Source organism: Chlamydotis macqueenii, chromosome 1 (genome assembly GCF_036417535.1).
Source record: "Chlamydotis macqueenii isolate bChlMac1 chromosome 1, bChlMac1.mat, whole genome shotgun sequence".
NCBI classification, from domain to species: Eukaryota; Metazoa; Chordata; class Aves; order Otidiformes; family Otididae; genus Chlamydotis; species Chlamydotis macqueenii.
In genome coordinates this window covers 80676383-80698834 of record NC_141556.1, presented here as the reverse complement: position 1 = coordinate 80698834, position 22452 = coordinate 80676383, and the positions used below count along the sequence as shown (strand labels likewise).

At 39.4% G+C, this 22452-nt stretch overlaps 1 protein-coding gene across 3 annotated transcripts in view; it reads left to right on the top strand.

The window, feature by feature from the left end:
* Positions 1 to 22452, top strand: part of LOC104486043 (potassium voltage-gated channel subfamily KQT member 1) — a 517969-nt gene that overhangs the window by 298634 nt on the left and 196883 nt on the right. For all 3 annotated transcript variants that reach the window (XM_086758236.1, XM_086758226.1, XM_086758232.1), the window contains exon 16: positions 2643 to 2704. In XM_086758236.1, coding sequence (XP_086614362.1) covers positions 2643 to 2704 — 62 coding nt within the window. The remainder of the gene's footprint in view (positions 1 to 2642; positions 2705 to 22452) is intronic.

Here is a 22452-nt window from a genome sequence, read left to right as displayed (position 1 = left end):
GGGTTTGGATCATACCAACCATGTGATGCAAGTTTGTTTCAAGATATTTTTTTTCTCTGAGCTAAAATTTGTCCATATGTATTTTCGTCCAGTTATACATAATTGTGCCTCTTTTCATTATGATCATGCATGTTTCCTTTGTCTGTGCTTTCACATATATGTATACACACACTTACTGGATTGCTTAGCTTGTCTATCTGTTTTATTGCAGCCAAACAGAAAATTCAATACAAAAGGAAAGTAATTTTTGATTACAAAGCAAAGAACTTAAGAACTAAGGCATTTCAGATTTAGAGTTAGCCATGCAATCTTTTCAACTATGTAAAAACAAACAGTATAATATAGGAAGCCTAAAATCATATATCTTGAAAAGACTCAAGAAAGCATAAACATGAGATAAAATCAAATGTCCTAGAGCAATGTTATCTAAACTTCTACCCACCCTTCTTACCACAATGCTCTGCACATTGTATACACACCCCATTTACTTTTAAAATGGTCTTTATTATAGGAAAACCCTTGTAAATTAGAGCTGAATGCTTATTTAAATGGAGGCTAATAAGAAATAGGAAAGACCGCAGCCTTTTTTGACTTATACAGCCTGAATGCCAGTAAAAGAGTGCACATGAGACAGCCACACGCATGTATATCATTCTTTTCACTTCATCTGATAGGAGTGCCACATGCCACAAAATAGCTTCTCACTGCTTATCTGCTTCCTATTTTCTTGTTTTCTGTTCCACAGCATGTTTGAGAATAACTAAAATAGGAAACATTATTAACTTTGGTTGTTTTGGAATGTCTTGGTGATTATATGAAGGATGTAATTAGAGCTGGTGAGGAAATAAATCTTAAAAAAACACCTTATTGGAATATTCCTTCAGATTTAGGGGCCTTTTTGGTTTTAGACCTTGAGAAAAACACTACCTACCCACTGCTGTTCAAATCATATCCCAATTTAGAAATCCTTAAAGGCATGTTTTTTTTTCTGGTATATACTTTGAAAGATGATAATTGTCTACAGATTTACTAACTAGAGAATAGACTACAGAGTCAATTATTTCATTTTAGAGACAGATGAATACATAGATAAACTTGAGCCTCAACCACTTATATTTTAAGAGGTTTCTGTGGTTGTGAACTAATGAATGATAAACAGCGCACGTGTATGAGCCAAGCTGTGTCATTTATTTTCTGTCCCCACGCAGTGTCCTTGAGCAATCTTTGAATTTTCTCTCTGTACAGTATTTAGTCCTCCAGGTTCTCTGATGAAACATTTCTTCTTTCTAATGCCTGCACAGAGCTGTCAAGGGTCCAGGACCTTTTTGATACACTAGGTGGTCCGCAGAGGAGAAGGAAAGCAAAGATACTCTTACCAGCATTGCTTTTCGATAAAGTCTTCGTCTAAGGTTGTGGCATGTACAGTATAAATTATCTTGAGATGAACTTTTGTGCAACTGTATCACTAAACATATCACATTAGCAAATGTATACACTGCTAATGGTCATGGTAAAGCAAGTACCATTCACTGAGAAATGGAAGAGCGTGAGTTCCCTGCAGAATGAGCACACATACAGGCAGTTATGGTGGACACTGATGCATTGTAAATTCACATCTCAGCCTGCCTTCCAGTAAGCCCTTCATGTTTTGCTCGTACCCTAAGCAAAATGGACTTAAAACAGCTGTAAAAACCAAGGCTCAACCACTCATAAAAGTGGAATAATTTATGGAACAAACAAGGAGTAATTACTCCAGCCCAGTATTGGAAAAAATAGTTTTGTAGAGAAAAATGTGTCCTACTTCCATTGACATAGGCTTCTAAGTTACTTTAGTATTGGGGGTTGGTCTTTGTTGTGAATATTTTCTCCGAGCTCATATATCTCATTTTGTGCTTCATTTCCTGTGAAATAACACCCCTAAACTATGGCATTCCTTTTCAATTGGCCATGTAAACACAAAGAATTAGACCCCACTTTACACAGTTTTCAATCTTGGCTCGCAATCCCACCATCTGCAGTGTGCAAGTGAAAAATTGCATAACTGGGCAGAAATAACCAGGTCTCATGAAGGCTAGGAGAGAAAATGAGGATGGAGATGCAAGGGCTTTTCCCAGTGTCCCTCATTTACAGAGAGGCACTAGACCTCTGCCACTCCAGCCCTTGAACCCCTGGATAGTGCTGCCTCCTATATCTAAAACCTCAGCTGAAAATATTCTGATTTCTTTATGTATAGAAAGTATATGTTGCTCATGTCAATGATGATAGTCAAAATGGAGGGTATGCATAGGGAGCATGCCTGTTCCATCTAACTACCTGCAGTTAATTGAGATAATTAAACAAGGAATCAAGTTACCTCAGACACTATCAATAGTCCGTCATGTCCACAAACTACCTCTACCAAGGTCCAGGTTGCCCTGTAGACTAACTTAATCTTGTCAGTTCGACAAACTAACTCCCTTCTCTCCAACGACCCTCTTTCACTTCTGTACACCATGAAGAAATTCTTTCTTGTTATATTCGTGTTATTTATACTACTCTACTATTACCAGCTTCTATTTTGCTTTAAATACTATAGATATAATTCTTAGTTTGAGTTTCTTCTCCACCTAATGAATGTCTCATTTTTATTATTCTTTATTTAGAAAAAGGGGTAGACAAAGGATACTATACTGTAGGAGCCAGACTGATCCGGCTAGAGGATAAGGTAAGTGCATGAAAGCTGTTGTTTTTTTTTTTTTTCTGAGTAATGATATCTGATCTTCAGACATACAAGATAGTATCTTGGCATGATTTACTTTAGAATTACAGGGCACAGTAATAAAGAATAATATCCTAATTTTTGTAAGGCAGTTGATGAAGTATCATGTGCATGCTATTCAAAGTTAACTATTTAACTGCCATACAGATTTGGTTCTTGATTTTAAAGGGGACTACTTTCACCCTGAAGCCAAATAACGTCTTGTAGATAAGTGCTGTGAACTGACAAGGGGTTTGTCAGACCAGAATTAGTGAGTTAAACAGAAAGGCTAGTATCAGGAGCCTTTGTAAATAGCAACAGTTGATATCTCAGTGAATAATCTTGAGGTTCTTTAATGTTTAGTGCATTTTTTCCCCTGTGCAGTTATCTTTGCATCAATTCTGCCCCTCCCCCACTATTTTCTCTCCAAGAATATGTTTATCTTTGTTATTAATTAGATTTACGTAGAAGTATGCCTAAAGGCTGAAGCTCAGTGAAGGTCTATTGCTTTAGACCTATTCTAAATATCCTCAAGAGGTTTTCCAACTGAAGTGATAACAAAAGCAGAAGTTTGCCTAAAACTAGGAATCTGTTTCTCTAATAGTTTTTTAGTCAGCTCTTTTACCTACCCCTAAAAACTGGTGTCCCTAGAACAGTGTGCCTTCTGTGGACAGTAGCAGCGCAGTAGCTTTGGTATGTGGTATGATGTAACAGCTGAGATAAAACTCCATTTGAATTTAACATATCCATTGCCTATTTGTATCCTTGTCTTACTCAAATTTGTCATGCAAATTTTCCTTTCACTTTTTTTTCTGGGGAAGTGAGGCGAGAAGGAAAGAGGAAGGAAACCTTTCATTATTCTTAAGAAGAATTGTGAATCTTGCCAAAAAGCAGAAATTGAAGTTAAACAAATACAACTCCTCCTTCAGTTGCCTAATACCTGATGATCATTGCTAGGACAACATTGGAAATATGTGATGCTGCGATGTCAAAGGACACATTTACTTTGACTTCTAGCTTTCTTGGACAGTGTTAGAGAATCAACTTCAGAGATAAAGGCAAATTATCTGAGTTAACTTTTAAAATGGATTGGTCCCTTGTGTGGACACTTTAATTCAAAGTGAAAAAGCTTTTGTTCAGATTAGATGAATTCACTTCAAAAGAGATATATTGCTCTCTAGCCCCTGTATATTCCGTAAATTCACCCTGCTAGTTCATTCAGATTTCTTGAATGTGCACATATAGAGAAACCCACAATACAGATTTGAAAATTTAGTAATAAATGCATCTGTGATAGCAGTTAGATTGCTTTGTGTGAGGAATATTGCTGGTATTGTAAATACTTCCGGAAGCAGTTGTACATGGTGTCCTGACTGCTCCATATTTATGAAGAAGAGAGATCAGAAAGTTATTAATGTGTCTGGCATTGGTCCAACTTTAGCACAGTATGTTGTGGATTCGATAACTTTTTATTTCAAAGCCTTAAGTAGCTTTTTACTGCTTGTAAGTATTGCAGAGATATCTTGGTGTAACAAGAGGAATGTTATAGGAGATGCCAGTAAATGCTGCAGTGAATGGTCTCTGTTGCAGATATCTGTTTATGCTCTGCCTTCACAGCCTTTCCCTGTTAGAAAACTGAACTCTAGCTGATTCAAAAAGATTATCAGTTTCATCAATACTGCCTTGATGTAAATGCTTAGAGATGATGAAGCAACATGGTTTCCCCTTCTCATGTTGAATGTCTATTGTAAGAGTGTGGTAACCAGTCTGTAGCAGGGATTCACAACAATGTTCTTGGAACAATAGGCATGCAAGTTAAAAAGACCTAATTGTACAGCCATCTTAACATCATTTAAGCGTAATCTAAATATAGTGGTTGCAAGCTGAAAGTGTTAGCATGGGCAAAACCTAGCTGCTATTTTGCTCAAAGAATTAAACTGTAGTGCTTCAACTGACCACATACTGTATGGGAACTGGTGATTTCTATCTCTCTACTTATTGTTCTGGAGAAAACAAATAGAAGGGAATAAAAATATGTCACAATATTTTCATAAGAATACTCTATAAAAGACATTCAATCATTGCAGCTTCATGTTTGTTCTCAGACCAAACTACAAATGTAAAATAAAACACCAGATTCTGATGGTACTCAGGGCATTTGGTTTTTTTGGTATGAATTAGCCTTCTTTTAGGTGTACAGGGCTTCCTTCTCAGATTTCTGCCAAGAAAGCAGGCACAGTACACAAAAAGGGCAAACATTTGTTGTGTTGATTTGTTTGGGGTTTTGATGGTGTGGGGTGGGGTTTTTTTTGCATATGCATCTTTTGGCATGTTAGGCTAAAATATATGTTTACATAGTGAAAACAAGGTTAAGCTTCCCAGATATCTCTGTTTTAATAGGACAATAGAAACGACCACATCCTGCTGTCAAATCGCTTCCCCTAAACTATTTTCCCATGTCTCATGGGCTCTCCTGCTTTAATAGTTCACTGTGTAGTAGCTGCCCGAATATGAAACAATATTGGAGTCAGGAAGGATAAGCTGGGTTTCAATCTCTGAGGAGAATAAAATGAAGCAAGGGCATGTTTGACATCAGGCTCCAGCTGGTGGTGAAAAATTATCTCCCTCTTGGCACTGGAAAACCTTTGGGATCAACCTCTTCCCTCTGGAAAAATTATTTTAACATTCAGTCACCCAGTACAGTCGTGGCAGCCTCCCAACAGAGTAACACATCTGATAAAATGACACATTTTTGGACAAAGGCCAGTTGGTGTAGATAAAAGTGCAGTGTGGATTTGAATGTTTCATCTGCTTAAAAATCTGTATCAATAAGCCATTGGTGCACCTCTAGCCCAGACTGATCTTTCCCGCCAGCATTGTCAAGTTCATTTGTTTCAGTTGTTTCTCCAAAAGGGAACTGGGATGTAGTTCACTCATTCAGACCTGTGCATTGTTCTACATAAAGCCACAATTACTCTTTGTATAAATTTTAAGAGAGAGAGAGAGAGGGAGGGAGAGAGAAGAGTATATTTCTGGTGGTCAGGATGAACTTCATTCCCTTTAGAGATGTGCTACTATTTGAGTTAAAATGTGAGATTTGCTATCTAGAAGGGCAGAGGCACAGATTTCTGAAGTGGTTGCTTAGAGATAGCTAAAAGCTTTGAGGCAAAAATGTTTCAAAGATTCAAAGATAATAGCCTTCCATTCATTTGGCGTGAGCAGTGTTGTCTGCACCCTCACTTTTGTGAGTGCCCAGAGTCTACGGTAAGAAGGAAGAGGTAAGAATGAGTTTGTGTAGGTTGAAGCACCATGTGAATCCAACATAAAGTGTAGTTAAAATACACTTGTATCACTTTCCTTTTAGGCATTACAAAGCTGAATGGAAAGGGATAAAATGCATGGTGGCAGTTTCCAGACAATACGTAAAACTCTTTTTGGCAACGTTAGTGCTGTGTAAGGCTTTACTGCTTTAATTAACATGGCATGTTGCATAGCGTAAGTTTACTCGTAACGCTTTTCAACCTGTTTTTCCCTGAGTAGGGTATAAAAACCTTATTTTGTTGTGGTCACTGTAATAACCCATTGTGATTCTTTTCATAAAAACACTGAGATGTTTAGAGAAAGAATGGGGCTTCTTTCCCAACATGTGATGTGTGCCATTTGGCCGACCCTTTCTTGAGTTTGATGGCAGGGTTTAATTTTAAACTGTGGTATGGAGCCATTGACAGATTCTTTTGAAATGTATTAAGAGGGAGATTGCTTCCAAGATGATGTTCTAGAGCTGGTGTTAGTTTCTTTTCAAAACTGTAGACTAATGCTTCTTTATGATGAAATGAGTATTCCTTCTTTTTCTTTTCTTTTCAAAATTAGAAACAAAAATTGTGGTGTGCTATGTCAAACTGCACGGCAACCTATAAATAAAAACAGAATAGAAAAGAATCTACAAATGAAAGGTTAGAAGGGACAGCTGTGTTGTCTTTGAAAAAGAAATCTATTAGGTATTTTTATAATTATATGGCAGTCTTCTTTATGTGGTATTTACAGTTATGATTTACGTCCGTATTACCATAACTATTTCCATACTTATAGACAACATGTGATAATGCAAGGAGCCAAAAGCAACCATTTGGTAGCATTTAAAAATGCAGAAACACTAAGAGAAAACAGGGCAGAAAAGCAGAACCCTTCTGAGCTTTATCTGTCTGAGTAATGCAGGCCAGAACAAAAGTGTTGCCCAACATAAACAAATGTAGAGGTTGGATTATGGTGGTAAACTCTCTCTTTACCAATTTAAACACTGGTTTTAAAGTTGGGAGCCAAAAGGACAGACTCAGAAAAGAGTGGTATTTCCCTACCATCTTATTCCTCCTTGATAACAATGGAGAGATGGATGTTAGTGAATCTGAGTCCTGCTGTGATTACATCGGGAGTCATTAAATAGTAAATTATTTATCATGACAGTGCCTGCAAACACCACCATAGTGAAGGCCCTGTCAGAATTTCCATTATAAACCCTTAATTTGTGGGTGGGGTGATGGGCATAACTGAACTGCATTAAAAAGTAAAACAAGGAAAAAAGCTGAAAGTTGGTGCACAATGAGTCAGTTGCAAAATGAGTGTGCTACATGTTTGAGGTTTCAAGAATATGTCTGAAATCAACCCAACAAATGCATTTGTTAACAAAGACACATTTTGGCACTAAGGTGTTTGTGGGTTGCTTGACCCTAGTTCCTTAAAGATTGAGTCATTCCATAATATAAAGCTTTTCAGAAAGCTTTTTCCAAATGGACATTATGTGGATTTTTCTTGGCTAGTAAAACAGGCTGATAGTTCCTAAAAGTAGCTATCTGAGATGCATTGCTACTCATTCCTGTAAACAGAAAATACACTTTGTCCTGGCCCTTTATGCTTTGCTAATACCCGTGAACACTGATGATTTTTGGAGTCTGTCTTCTCAAGACAGATGTGTGTGAGTCAATAATTAACACAGATAATGTGACTTGCAGTTACTAGTATATCTTGTGAAGAAGGTGTATTGCTTGTGGTACATGTTCTTGGAGCACGCCACATTAAGTTCAAGGAGACAGACAGAAGGTTCACAGGGACAGATGCTGTGAATGTGTATTTAGAATGGGATACCAGTAAACACATTTAGACTTTAATCTCATTTACTCCATAGCAGTCCAGCACAAATCCATTGATTCTGCATCATATCCATGAAGTCATTATCTTTTTAAACTATTGCCTAATTAAAAAAAAAAAAACAAAACCCAAAACAACCAACCTGATGCTTCAAGCCAAATTGTGCTTTCTTTTATGCTGGTGGAGTTACTCAGGATTTACGCAGGTGTAAAATGCAGCAAATTTCTTACATGGCTTTAAAGGAGATTCTAGCTCATATCATCACATCCTGCTCAATAGGAGTGAATTGACAGAGGTGAAGTGGAGGCAGAAATGGGGACTAAAAAAGTTCAGAATTAATCTGAGTGAAATAATATTTTTCATCTATTGTATGTCTAAGTGAATCTTTGTGTTATGCTGATAGAACTGAAGTTCTGCATGCATCCTTGTACTGAAACACCAAGACAGATTTTTAATCTGAAAACCAAGTAATACTCTAAGAGCTTAGATTTCAACTGCACAGCTTTTCTACTTTGCTAGCTGACTTCTCAATGCAGAGAGGAACTTATTTTTTACAGGATTTTTTTTTTTTGTTATCTGGGAGGATTTTATGCTTCTCAAATAAACTTTGTTTAATAAGGTTGAGTTGAGAAGACTGGTTTTGAGCTGCCTGGTTGTGATGGTAAAGTCTGAAAATTCAGACAAAAATAAGAGCTAACTGATATGCCTCTCAAGCAAAAGGAAAGAAGAGATACATCATACATTCTGAAGCATATCTGAAAGAATCCTGCCTGAATTCTTCCCTTATGGTTCTTGTTATGAAGTATCATATGTGGTACTTGGTAGCACCCTCCTATTATTAAGGTTGTACACCACTTTCCATTATGAAACTCTGTTTTCAGTTGCTTACATCTTTGCCAAACTTTTGCCATCTGGGCTGAAATTTTCCAAGGCAGATGTCTGCCTCAGGCTGAGATTTTTTGGAAAATTTGTGTGTCACTGTGGGTCATCCTTTCTATATCACAGTAACCTGACCCACTTGAAGATTTTCCCAAAAGTATACATAAAAATGTTGATAGAAAACACTTGAGCTTCTTCTAAATTTGAGCAAGAAAATTGGACAGAAATTGAATGTTATCTGCCAGTCTTGAGACCAGAGGCCTGATCCAAAATGTAGTGAACTCAGCAGGAGGCTTCACATGGATCAGGCCCTGATTTTTAACGGGTGAGGGAGCAAAGAGTTTCATATAGTGAACATTTGCCAGGATGCTATTCACCACCATAAATCAAACATTAAATAATTCCAAAGCCCAATAAATGAGCATGCAGATGGCAGTGTCTGCTCCCCAGTGATTGCACTGACTGTTGATTAGGATCCAGCTCAAATAGTTTGATCTCATTTATAGCCATCTCAAGGATTTCTGTGATTAGGCAATTGGTGCGATCTTGGTGCTTTTCTTGCTCTCTTAGCTGAAACTGTTCTGGTGGAACCAAAACCACCCAGCAAACACTGCCCATGACCCCTTGGAGTATGGTGGGGCGGGGGGAGGCAGGGGCTTGCAGCCACATGCTGCATAGCAGCCTGAAATCAGTTTGCAGCTACCTTATGTTTAATGAGAAATAAGGAGAGTCGCTTGCAGAAGATGTACTACTCTACACTAATGTTCCCTGAGGAGAGCAGACAGATTAACTGTGAATACCAAGGAAGATAGAACCAGTAAAGTGATTTAGGACTGCTAGTAAATAACAGAGTCTTTGGGGAAGGGAATCTTTCACGGGCTGTTACGATGTTGGAAATTGAATCCATATTGATGTGCCCAGGTTGTTTAACCTGCAGGGAAAGGGTCCTGGAAATAGCAGCGCTGACCACAAAGGCTGTGGTTGAGGGAGCCTGTCCATCTCTTCCTGTTCTCCACCAAAACCTTCTAAACATCGCAACTGGTTTTAACCGAAATTGAGAAAGGGGTCATGAGCTTAGAGATGTTGATTTCCTGTAAGTAGTAGAGAAAATAAGTGCCTGGGCAGAGGACAGACACTCTGTTAATCCCCCTGCTCCAAGAAGAAAAGGCTGCAGTGTAAGCATGGCTCTTCTCAGGTGCCAGAGAGTCCAGCCACAAATGTATAGGAAAGAAAGCTCTGTTAGTTCTGTTGCTTATGAAGCAATGAAGCAATTTATTTACTATTGCTGCATGAAAAAAAAATATTTTTACTTTAAGAGTATTTTGGAGATCTTGACTTTTTTTTTTTTAATAAAAAGTCAAATCCTTCCACAAAGAGTTCTGACCTCAACTTCCAAAGAAAAACAGAAATCAGATTAGCTCTAAGTATTTTGCATCTACCTATCCTAAATTTTAATATGTTATTATAAATTAACAAAAAGTTCTAAATGATCAGTTATCCTGGTTCCCACAATGCTTTCATTTAGAAATGTGAAAATGGAGTATTTCAACAATTCTTCTATCTTGTTCAAATAATTTAAAAAAAATATAAATTCATTAAGCCTGTGTTTTCATATGAGCAGCTTTTTAAAATTTTTCTATATGGAAATAAATTTAATTTGAACAATTTTTATGATCTCCAGTTGCCAATATTAAACAATTTAATTTAGAAAGCTATTTTGCAAAAATAGATTTTGTAGCTGTTCATAGTTGCTTATGGCTGTATGCTGCTGTCGTAGTTCAGCCCCGGTCGGGACCAGATTACGCAGTCTCCCTCCCGCACCCCTCACCCTCCAAGAGAATGGGGGGAGATGATATAAGGAAAAATGGCTCGAGGTTTGAGATAATGATGGGGAGAAATCCTTAAAGTTACCGTCACGGGCAAAACAGACTCGACTTGGGGAAAAATACTCATTTATTTCTAAAACTAGCAGGAGAATGAGACAGGGAACAAGATAACCTCCCTCCACCCCTCCCTCTTCCCAGGCTTAACATTATCTCTACTACCTTTCCACCCCTGAGCGGCACAGGGGGGAAGAGGCAATGGGGGTCACGGTCAGTTCATCACGCGTTGTTTCATGCCGCTGCTTCGTCATCGGGGGAAGAACATTCCTCCTCTGCTCCAGTGTGGGGTCCCTCCCACGGGCCACAGTCCTTCAGGAAACTGCTCCGGCGTGGGTCATCTCTTCCACGGGGTGCAGTCCCTCCAGAACAGCTGCCCCAGCAGGCCCTCCATGGGCCACAGCCTCCTTCAGGCCTCCACCTGCTCCAGTGTGGGGTCCTCCACAGCTCCAAGTGGATCTCTGCTCCTTCATGGACCTCCATGGGCTGCAGGGGAAATCTTGGCCAGAAGCCGCATTACTCCTCCCCTTCCTTCTTCACTGACCTTGGTGTCTGCAGCCATTCTTCACAACAGGCTGGCAGACGCCTCTCCGGATCCTTTTTACATCTTATTCACTTCTCATCTCCTCTCCACTTCTTGCAGCCAGGCCGGGCCGAGTTGGGCCCAGTCGGCTGCCCGGCGGGAGGCCAGAGGGTGAGGCCTGCAAGACCCACAAGGCTCGCGTCTCCTCCTCTCTGCCCCCACTCAGCTGCTTCATATCTTCTCCTCCTTTTTTTTTTTTTCCCTGTTTTCCCCTTCTTAAATACGTTATCGCAGAGGCGTTATCACGGGACATTCTGCTACCAGTTGGCTCGGCCCTGGCCAGCAGCGGGTCCTCCCTGGGCCCGGCCGAGTCCACTGAACAAAGGGGAGCGACTTCTAGCAGTTGCCTACAGAAGCTACCAGCTTAGGTCCCCCCGCACTAAACAAAACCAGAACAGCTGCAAGAGCTGCCCTCCCTACAGACAAGTTGATAATTTTCCTCTGGAATGTTTCTCCATCTGAAAATGACTATTTGTTTCCAATGGAACATTTTTTGAAAAGGTGCCACATTCTATGGAACTATATTTTAAATCATCTAGTGAGAGAAAGTATTTCAAGTTTTCCACTCAGAGTGACTTTCTGAAAATTAGAATTGAGGTGAAATTTTTCTTAGCATTTCAGTTGAACTGGTTTATTTCTAATTAATTGGTTTGAAACTGTTATTATTTCATTCAGATTTTGAATTAAAGACATTCCAGCATCATGAAGAATTCACAGAAAACACAGAGAAGATTTCCTATAGGAAAAAGTAATTTTCCTCTACTACTTCTTACTTCAGAATTACTGTGGTTATTTCAGCTACCACATTTTTCATATCAGTAATTTAAAGAGCAGTTTTAGTATTATTTGAGTGCTGTGTAATGTTGACCTCTAATTCGTAAATCAGAGAAAGAACACTGGAAATACGCAGATTTATATGATTCAAATGGTTCCAGACTAGCAGTTGTATTTACATTTCATACAAAAACTGTGATGCTGAGGCAGAGTAAATATCTGTTTAGCCCTGGAGCTATTCCGTTGCTGCTGATGGCCAGTATCGGATGCTAAGGGATGGACTAGAAGAATAGATTAGGTCCAAATTGTTATAACTAGTCTCTGGGTGTTTGCAATTGATTATATATAGTAAGCAGTATGAAGAATGCTGCTGTATAAGGCAAGTTAAAGGATGACACAGCTCTATATATTAAATAAACCAAAACAAAACCCCACCAGGATATACTGGAGTACTGTGGCCAACTGCCCTGCCCTGTCTCTATCTAGAGAAGAAAATTTTCACTTAACAGTATATTCATATAAACGACTTCATATAAAGGCTTATGACATAAGAGCGAGAGATATAAAATGTCAAGAAACTGAGAAACTCTTTTCTCCCTGTATTTACCACCAGGTTGTTACTTGCAACACATAGCTTTAAATTTTATGTAGCAGGAAAATAGAGAGCAGAATAGTAATACATACTCACTTGTACAACATAATTACTTTTCCTACTAGTAAATCATGTTGATAAGTTATATTCACATTTTTCTTGTTTAGGATCTTGGTTTTGGTTTCAGTGCTGTGTTCTGCAATGTTTTAGTAAAACACATGTTAGTCAATGTGTCTGTTACACACTGCAGTCCTTCGAGACCAGGACAAGGGACTGAGTTCTTCGTCTGAGGAGGTGAGGTGGTGTAGAGTACCTGAGATGTTGGCTCAATGCTTATTTTATTACAGACTTGATCCTTGAGTGCATTTCTATGTAATGCCAGAATATAATTAAATAATACTAAACCACCTAGCAGTTTATCCAGGGATTTATTCATGGTCTTGTAATTGAAGAACTGGGCTTTTTTTCATTATTAGCAAGTGTTTGAGTTTTTCGGCAGGTTAAAATCGCTTTGTGTGGAACAGTTATGACTGTGAATAGACTGAAGGAAAGGAAGCATGGTCTGTTGGCTCATGCACTGAGCTCTGGCTTCAGAAACCCAGGGTTCTTTGCCAGAGAACCTTAGTGGAAATGCAAACAAGACATAGTCTCCTCCTTTATAAAACAAAACTTTACTACTTCAGTTACTATCAGGTACACAGATACTATCGTACCAAGATGTATGAGAACCTTATCTAGAAGTATATCACTCATCATCTAGAGATATTCCTCACAGCCTCAAATACTACTTTTTTAAAGGTCCGATGCCTTTCTGTGGACTGAGTGATCCTAGACATCTCTCCTTTAATCTTTCATTGAACTTAAAAAGTAAACTATCTGCTGTCACACCAGGCCATAGATAGTGTTCTCAATTCTATGGCTGTGGTGCCGTAAAATATCTTGTGATCACAGAATAATTGAGCTTGCAGGGGACCTCCAGAGGTGGTTCAGTCACTGCAGCACCCCACCATCTCTACTGTGGGTCTAGCACACTTCTCTAGTAATATCGCATAGCATGTGGATGAAGAAATAGTCACAAAAAACCTGCTGGCAGGCTTTGCTCATGTATAAGGGGCATCATTAAGTACTGAAATGGCAGAGTTTGTTTCTGAGACCTGCAGCCCACAGTTAAAGTGCACATATGGAACATGGCAGTGTCCTGGGCTTCAGTGTTTTCAAAACCTGACAACTGAAAATTCTGTCATATTTTCTCTTCTGAAAAACAGTAACAAAAATAGGAGGCTATAACTGACATGAAAAGGGCTGTTTTTTTTTTCAAGAGGGGAAGCATACAGCAGTGGCATGTAAAGCAAACTGAACGGCCACGGAAAGTGGCCAAAACAATGTCACTTAAAATGTGGACTAGTACTGGGCCATGCTGTCTGCTGCCAAGTCAGGTTAAAGGTCTGGTCAGATCTCCATCTGGATTCAGGATCTGGCTCATACAGCTTCCCTGCCTTTGGAGGAATAGAAAGTGTGGACCATCAGCTTTGTGGTAATATCACAAGTCTCCTACTACTCTGCGGGTTTCGTAAAACTTTGATATCTGGAGACATGTAATTATGTGAGAATACTTTAAATTGCTCGTATCTAGCCCTTGCTGTGGAGGTACATGTGAAAAGCAGGAACCTGAAGCCTCAAAACTCAAAAGAGAAATAGGATGAACATCAAATATACAGTGTGTATTTAAAATGGAAGGCTTTTAAGACAGTCTGGTTGTACTGATTGTAAATAGCCCTTTCAGACTCTGATATATGTCACTACACACTGCCCAGGGGAGACAGAAAAGCCAGCTGAAAGGCCAAGTAAATGCTCGAAAATAGAGCATCCTGGCGTCTCTGCAACCGTAAGGATATTGCCAGTTGCACTGCCGTTAGGAAATTTAGCAGGAGCTCAGGTATCTTCCAAGCAGCCGGCACTGCCGTGAGGACATACCCTAGGAGGCAGCAGAAGCCCACGTTCTTTCTCAGCAACTCAAAACACATCAACCTTCTTTAAATTTCCTACTCTGCCTTGCCATGAGCTTCCTTTCAATGTTAGCATTGTTACTGGCTTTCAAAAGGTGCTCAGTGGCTGGAACCTCCTTTACATGCGTTGCACAACTTGTTGCTGTGTGTATCTGGAGAGTTTCTAAAGGCACAAGTAGCAAGTCATCTTGCCTGTGAAAGGCTAAACCTGTAACCTGTGAAAGACTGAACCTATAACAAGACTGACTGGGTGCCAGGCAAAAAGCATAAACATCTCTGTGCAGTGTTCATTTTGCCTCAGTATTTGCAATCAAACAGAATAAATAGCTGTTTTCTCTGCTCTTGTTTCAAAAACCTGTAGTACCATAGAAGGAGGGTGGTCCTTGATGGGTAGCCAGAAACTGAAGTACAGCAGTCTTTTCCCGGCACCACCACACATACCTGAATTTAGGCTGGGAAAGCCACTTAGAAACCATTTTTTAAAGGGCAGAAGGACTATATCTAAAGAATATGCTCACCATAAAGCCCAATTTGTGATTACCATATAAATGGGCTATCCATCTTCAGAAATGAATGGGTAGGTAGGCAAGACCACACTAATGCCCTGAGAATATGCAATTCTGGGCCAGCCCTTAGGTCTGACCTGTCCATTCACCCTCATCATTAAATTAGTACAGTGGGCAAATGCCCCGGGATAACAGCATGCGTGCAGTGTGGGGGAAGGCAGCGGAGAGACTGGAGAGATAGCTGGAAGAGGAGGTCTGGGCAGGAACATGAGGCTGGGGAAACAGTAGTTTGACAGAAGAGAAGGATGGAGCTGAAACATGGAGTTGTTCTTGCTGGATGTAGAAACTGCAAAAAAAAATACTAGATTTTCCTAGAGAATTTTGGAACGTAACATCCAAATTGTGCTTCAGGCCAGATTTCATTTGAGCCTGATCCTGCAGCCTTGCTTGACTCTACCTTAGTCAATATTTTTTTGGTGTAATTATTGTATATGTTAAGTGGGTGTGTAGTTGTACAGATGTGCATACAAATTTATCTGATATATGTAGCTCTGATTTACCTATTGTACTTTTGCATCTAGATCTTCTATTTTTCTGGCTATCTTTTATACTTCATGCATTTCAGCCTCCATTTTTTTTAGTCTGAAAAACACTTTCAGAGCTCTGTGAATACTTAATATTGTTATTATTATTTCTGACTAGAGCTTTTGCTAGGCACTCTCAGCTCTCCTTCAGTAGCACATCCTGAACTCACTATCCAGAGTAAAAAACACAAAACAAAACAAGTGTTTCTGATGTTGAGAGCAATATTTATTTCCAGCCCCAGCTACGTAGGGATCACTGCAAGGGGGTCAGATCCTTGACTCCCAGTGAAATGTTACTCTGAGTTGGGATTGCAAAAATAGACTTCTGATCCTGTGGTAAAACATATCGGCTTGGGGGGTGAGATACTGAATGGTGACAGGAACTGCTATAAAGCTAACACAACTTTAATATGTAGGGAATAGGGTAGCCCATATGCTGCTGTGTGATTTCCTTCTTTGGCTTGGAAGGTAAAAATAAACTGCTTGTATTCGGAAGGTAATTTTAAATCCCCAAAATATCTTTTCTACATTTACTTAATTTTCCTAGATGGCTGGGCAGGCTGACCATAGCTCAGGCCAACGGGAGTAACGGTTATGTCATTCAGCAGAAAACTCCCTTGTGTGAGCAGAATTTTGTTTCTTTTTTTTTTTTTTTTTTTTTTTTCTCTCCTCTCTCCTTCTCCTCCAAGCCTATACATTCAGAGGGAGGTCACAAAACAGAAGTAAGCTGTAGCCAGCAAAGTTCAGATTTTTAAATAAAAAAACCCTATGTATACTTACTAGAATTTCTTGTTAATGAGGTCATTTATGTCAGGGCAGGAAATGTACAAAATAGCACAGGATAGAAAAATCTAGACATTGTAAAACACGCCAACAAATTTGGCGCGCGCATTACTCCCTTAATATGCCCCCAATGTAATCTATAGATCCCACAAGTGACCACATTCTGTTTATGTATGTAAAAACTCCTATATATGTAACACTCATAAGAGTAGCAATTTTACTAGTGGGAAAAGATGATTGTGGTCTTTTTATATAGCATATAGGTTTACTTAGAATGAGTCCTTGTAGAAGAATGCAGAACCCTGAAAAACTGTTAAAATGTCATGATTATATTAATTTCATATTTAAAGGAATACTTCACTTTAAGTTATGGCTCCAAAATTACACTGCTCATTCATGATTTTTTTAATGTATAATTGGCTGCCTCCAAAAATGTCACAGTAGGAGGAAAAAAAAGTTCATTTTCCTTGGCGTGTGTGCTGTTGCTATTCCTGTGTTCATTTGGCTTGGCTCGGGTAATGAAATGCTGCAGTCTGAAATAACTTTTTATATGTTGACATGTGCATTTAACTAGAATAAGCAGGCAGAGTGGACCAAGTTGGATTCAGCAATGAACAAAATCTATCTTGTGTTGCACCCTTTAATACATCAGCCTACATTTATGATTCTTCTTCATTTCTTCATTGTCACGGCGTACATGGACCTCCTAGCTGCACACAGCCCCGGCACCAAGATGTGAAAGATGCTAGGCAGCAAGTTAAGATTAACGGGGGGAGGAGGGGAGGTTAAGAAGGACGGAAGCAAACTGAGGACACAATTTTATCTCTTGTACATAAAGTTGAGAGGGGATTACTATTTATCTGTTGAAATTTATTTAGCCAAAAAAAGAAAAGCCTGTTCTTTTCCAGAGCAAATAGAACTTTGCTCCTTTGTTGACTGTCCCTTGGTCTGTGCTATGGAGAGAGCTCTCAAGTCTCACACGTGTTGAGCTGGACTCTTGGCACCTGCAGGTAGGCAGAACTCACCAGTGGCACCTCTGAAATGTGGATGATGCTGATCTTTAAAAGCACGTGACTGTTGTCTTCCCATGGCCAGCACCCATGGGAAGCCTTCCAATCTGGGACCTTCCAATCTGGGGCTGCAGGTACACGGCACAGAATAGTTTAGGATTCATTGCACATCTCCTCCGCAGCTGGGGCTTTCCTCCAGGCCCAGCGCAGAGGGTTGTCCCACAGTCTGATTTGTGGCTACGTGACAGCATGTAGGCCTTACACAGAGAAAATCCTGAATGCTCACAGGGGTTTAGCACAAGTGCTTAAAGGCAGGGAGTCAAATAAGAAGCAGCCCAAAGAGATTTTATAGGCATTCTCATGATTCTGGATGTCTCTTTTGTTGCCTTAGCCACTGTGGTCTCATATTTTGCTTTGCTTTCTGCATTTCCACTGGTCATTATTTCTGGGGAGAAAAAATATTTTTCTGTACCCACCTTCTTAAACTCGCGTCAGACCAGCAAATAACTGCAGAAGAGCAGATAGCTGTGCATTGTGAGAAGTGTGACTGGGAAGCGCACGTTAAAGATCAGCAGTGGGTAGTTCTGTGCTTGTTTTGCAAACTAGGCAAAAGTCACCTTATTTGGTTATAAACAGGAAACCTGGGCCAAGTTTGTAGAGGTTCGTGCCCAGGGCCACTCCCTAGAGCAGCTACGGCTTGATGTACTTGTCGAGATGAAAATCACGACACACCCCGTGATGTGCACATTGTTGGGACCTGCTCCTAACCACATCTCAACACGGCTTTTTAGTTTTTGCATGTTAAAATTTTCTGCACAAAGATTTAGGGGTCAGTAAAACAAACAAACAAACAAAAAATCCAGGTCAAAAACGAAGCATAAAGGAAACTAAAAACATGTTGTTTAGGGTCTACTGCACTGGTCTAAAAGCCTATAATAAAAGTACTGAAGGGACTGGGGTTTGTGGACTTTTTGTATCATTGTGTCAGTCTTATGCCTCTGCAGCATTATCACAACAGAGTTGGAATAAAGCAAACATGGTATAAAAGGGAAAGAATAGGATTCAGTGTCTACTTTACAGGTACTTTCTTTCTCACCTTGCTTTCTTTAGATATAATCTTTTGGGAATACATTATTGAGGACTGTACACATGTCAAATTTGGTATTTTAGAAAAAAAGTTTTTAAACGTCATGCATGTGCCGTTCAAATTATTTTCTCTTTTTTTCTTTTCTCCGTATTCAACCCTCTTGCTCTCATAAAGAATTCTAAGTAGAATTTTACTGAATGTGTCTTTGAAAGTTACTATTCATCTGAAAACTAGTAATTTCAAACCTAAAGTGCATGAGATACCTACAGTGAAAGCTTAGAATGAACACATAATCCTTCACCATAATTGCTTGGCTAGTGCTGTGGAATAGGATTTGTATAAAATAATGCAGAATAGGGCAGTATAGGAAGCGAACTTCTAATTTATATGTAAATCAAATGAAGCATAAATTGAGTGACCTTGTAAGTATATTTGTAGTTTCAGTGAACTGATGTTTGGCATCTGTTCTATATGGCATCTGTTGATCTTACAAATGATGGTTTCTGTGTTTAAATCCCAAGGGAATATTTGTGTATGTGCCACAGTTACTTCTTCTAACTTTTTCTTGACTGGGAAAGCTTAGCTTTTGCTGAGCTTCTATCTGTCCAGTAGTGGAGGACAAAACACAAATGTGAGCCATCTTTTAAAACAGCTTTATAGTTTACAGCAAAATGGCTTCTATGTCATTTGGGAAAAGTGTTCAAGTGTACTATGTATCAACATTCAAATTATCTGAGTTTTACATGTTTGTTTTACTTCGAAACCCTCCCCACATGCCCCAAACGATTAATGAAGGTTATTGTTCTTAAAATAGCAGTTCTGTTTGGAATGCCTAATTGCTGGGTTTCTGTCGTTGTTCCTGCCTCGGTACATTGGTCAAAAAAAGAAATGTAAAGAGCAGCCCATGCCTCCCTATGTTCAATAGGTACCTGTGTTCCTGCTCTGGTAGTCTCGCAGCCTTCACTGTCTTGTGGCTAAGAAACTCAGCTCCCTGTTTCACCGTGCTGCATTTAGACCTCTCCATTTCAACCAGCAGAGACTCAATTGATGGGGACCGTAACATGGCTGCATTTCTTTTTGAGCTGAACTGTTTATTTATTTATTTATTACTTCTGTGTTTATTTATCGCCAGTGTCAAAGAAAAGATTGTGCTTATGGCCTTTTCATCTTCTCCCAAGTGTTGCCTGCACACTTCGCTGGCCCTGCACAGAAATATTTCCCCCCTCTAAGTGCGCTTGCTGATTGGAACTAAATTCTCACAGGCAAACTGCAATGCTACTGGTACAATGTCATAATATTTCATAGGTCATTTATAAATATTATTGCCAGGGCAAATAAATTTCTCCAGAGTACTTAGTCGACCTCTAATAAATAGTTTATTTAAGCTTGTAAGAATGGTGACATTTCACTTTTAATATCTTTGGCCTCTTAAAAATTGTTAGTGCAGAGAGGAAAAAAGGGAAAAATAAACTGGTAAAAATATGCAGCGGATCTTTTGATTTTTTTTTCCTACATTTTGACTTGCCTAAATGGGCTCTCTTGTCAAACTGCATGTCTCTGTGTGAAGCTGGTTACAGTGTATGTTTTATGTGTATTATTTAACATCTCATTTAGTATATAATTCCCTCTTTTTTTTTTCTCTTTCATAGCTGCATACAGCTGAAATAGTGTTTGAGCAGGTTGCCTCTCATGTCAATAATGGTAATTAAATCCTTTTGCCACTTTTCCCTTTTTGGGGTAAGAGCTATGGATGTGGTGGTGGTGTTTTGTTGGTTAATTTTTTTATGTTTTGGAGTTGGTTTAGATTTATCATTATTACTTATCTTGCTCTTCAGTTAAAAAGGTATTCAGTTGAATTTTTTAGTAGTGATATGGAGACAGAGGCCAGAAGGGGGAAAGGATTTTCTAGCATCTTTCTAACCATGTTAAACTTTTGTGACAAATGCTAAGGAAAAGAGGCACTGTACATATATTTCAGAAAAAAAATGCAACCCACTAACAATGACTGGCAGTGGCATATGGCTGCCAGCACTGCGTTTTGGAAAACAGAGAATGGTTTCTTAGTTGAACTGGGGAGGGAGGGTTGTTGGGGGTGTTAACTCTCAGCTTTTTTTCATACAACAACTGAATTCATGTCGAGAATAAATGCCAAAATAATTCTTTCATGTGCTTCCCATAAGATGTGTCATTTCATGAAGACTCAGGAGGAATAAGGGAGGTGATTTTATTTGAGCATGTATGGGAACATTATATTTCTATTGCAATCACCCAGTATGGAGGGAAAAAAAAAAAAGTTCCATTGAAAATCTCCAGTGATTTTTAAAAGCAATCCTTTTAAAAAAATAACAATCCCTGCAACTCTAAAGATGGTTAATACCTCTTCTGGCAGATGACTCCATACCAGTCTCTGCCAGGTGACAAGCCATGACCAGGCACTCTCTAGAAACTCTGAGAACAGGCAGGGAAAAACGTCAGGAAACTCCAGACAGATACAGGAGGGGAAGCATTTTAAACAAAGGGAGTCAGCTGGAACTTGGTCAAAGACTTGTGGTGTAAAGAGCCTGGAAAATTTTGTATGTACCTCAACCAAATCCTACATGAGACTAGAGGGAAGGGAAGCAAGCCTCCCATGTGCTTTTTAGATGACAAATGACAGGGTTTCCAAAAGCAAAGCAGGAAACGCTCTGCACTTATGTACAAGTTTATGACAACACAGGTGTACTCTCCTGCAGAATTCGCCTTGCGCGTGATTTTGTCATTTAAAGAGACTGGGAGGAAAGGATAGCCCTTCTGACTTGAATTTCTTGGTTATGATCCTTGTACTAAGATATGGACTTCCCCTACATTCATGGTCTTTACCTTGGAATACCATAAGCTTGTCTTTTTAGTTTCCTATGTATGAGGTGGGGGGTTTTGGTTTGGTTGGTTGGTTTTTTTGGGTTTTTTTTTTTTTTTGTCTCTTGGAAAATAGCACTTGATTCTCCGAGTGGTGGTTTCATTCATTTCCTTCCTGGAGGTGTTTTTTTTCTGAGGTTCCTGGTTGATTTAGGCTGTGGTGTCTGCCCATGGCCCTTCTAGAACATTAATCTTGATCCCCAATGAGCAACAAGGATGACATCGAAAGGCAGAATAGGAAGTTTCACTGGTCTGTCAGAGTAAGTGTCTGAATTGAAAGACAATAAAAAGACAATTCATTTTTCAATCAGATTTATACAGATGCCAAAGAAAAATAAGGTCTTTGAGTCCACTAGTCAGTAACATTGTGGCAATATTATCTGTCTGAATCACTTTGGGAGAACTTGCACACACATTGGTTGCAAACTTACTACATAGATGGCTTTACTTTTTGATCTTCTATCTCTGGGAAAGTGTACGGGAAAGGGGGAAATGTCTCCAAAGCATCAACATTGAAGCACCTTCAATGGTAAAGCTTTAGGATGATTTTGCTGTGCAAAGACATAGGCTAGTCTGCATGCCTGGGCTCCAAGGACAGATCTCAGGGCAACTGAGTATCCAACCTGAGATGCCTCAGTGCCGATTCCTGTCCACCCCACTAATATTTTCCTCTGAAAATTTAAAACTTTGTTCCTCATTCTTAAATGACCCCAGAGCTGCTGGGGCAGGGGGAGGGGCACGATTCGGCCAACACTTCGGCTGCACCTATGCTCTTCATTCTTCAAGAAGAAGGGAGACAGGGAGTATAAACGACTACTGCAAGCAGCAGAATTACCTTCCAACAATATCTTCCATGTTTTCTAGGAACTTTATTACAACATCACCTTAGTCCCTTTCTTCACCATGCTTGTCTAGGATGGAGAGCCATGCAGGAAGGCAGGATGCCTTCCAGCTGTTGATTTTTATCTTCTCTATGGTCTTCAGGGCATGCAGT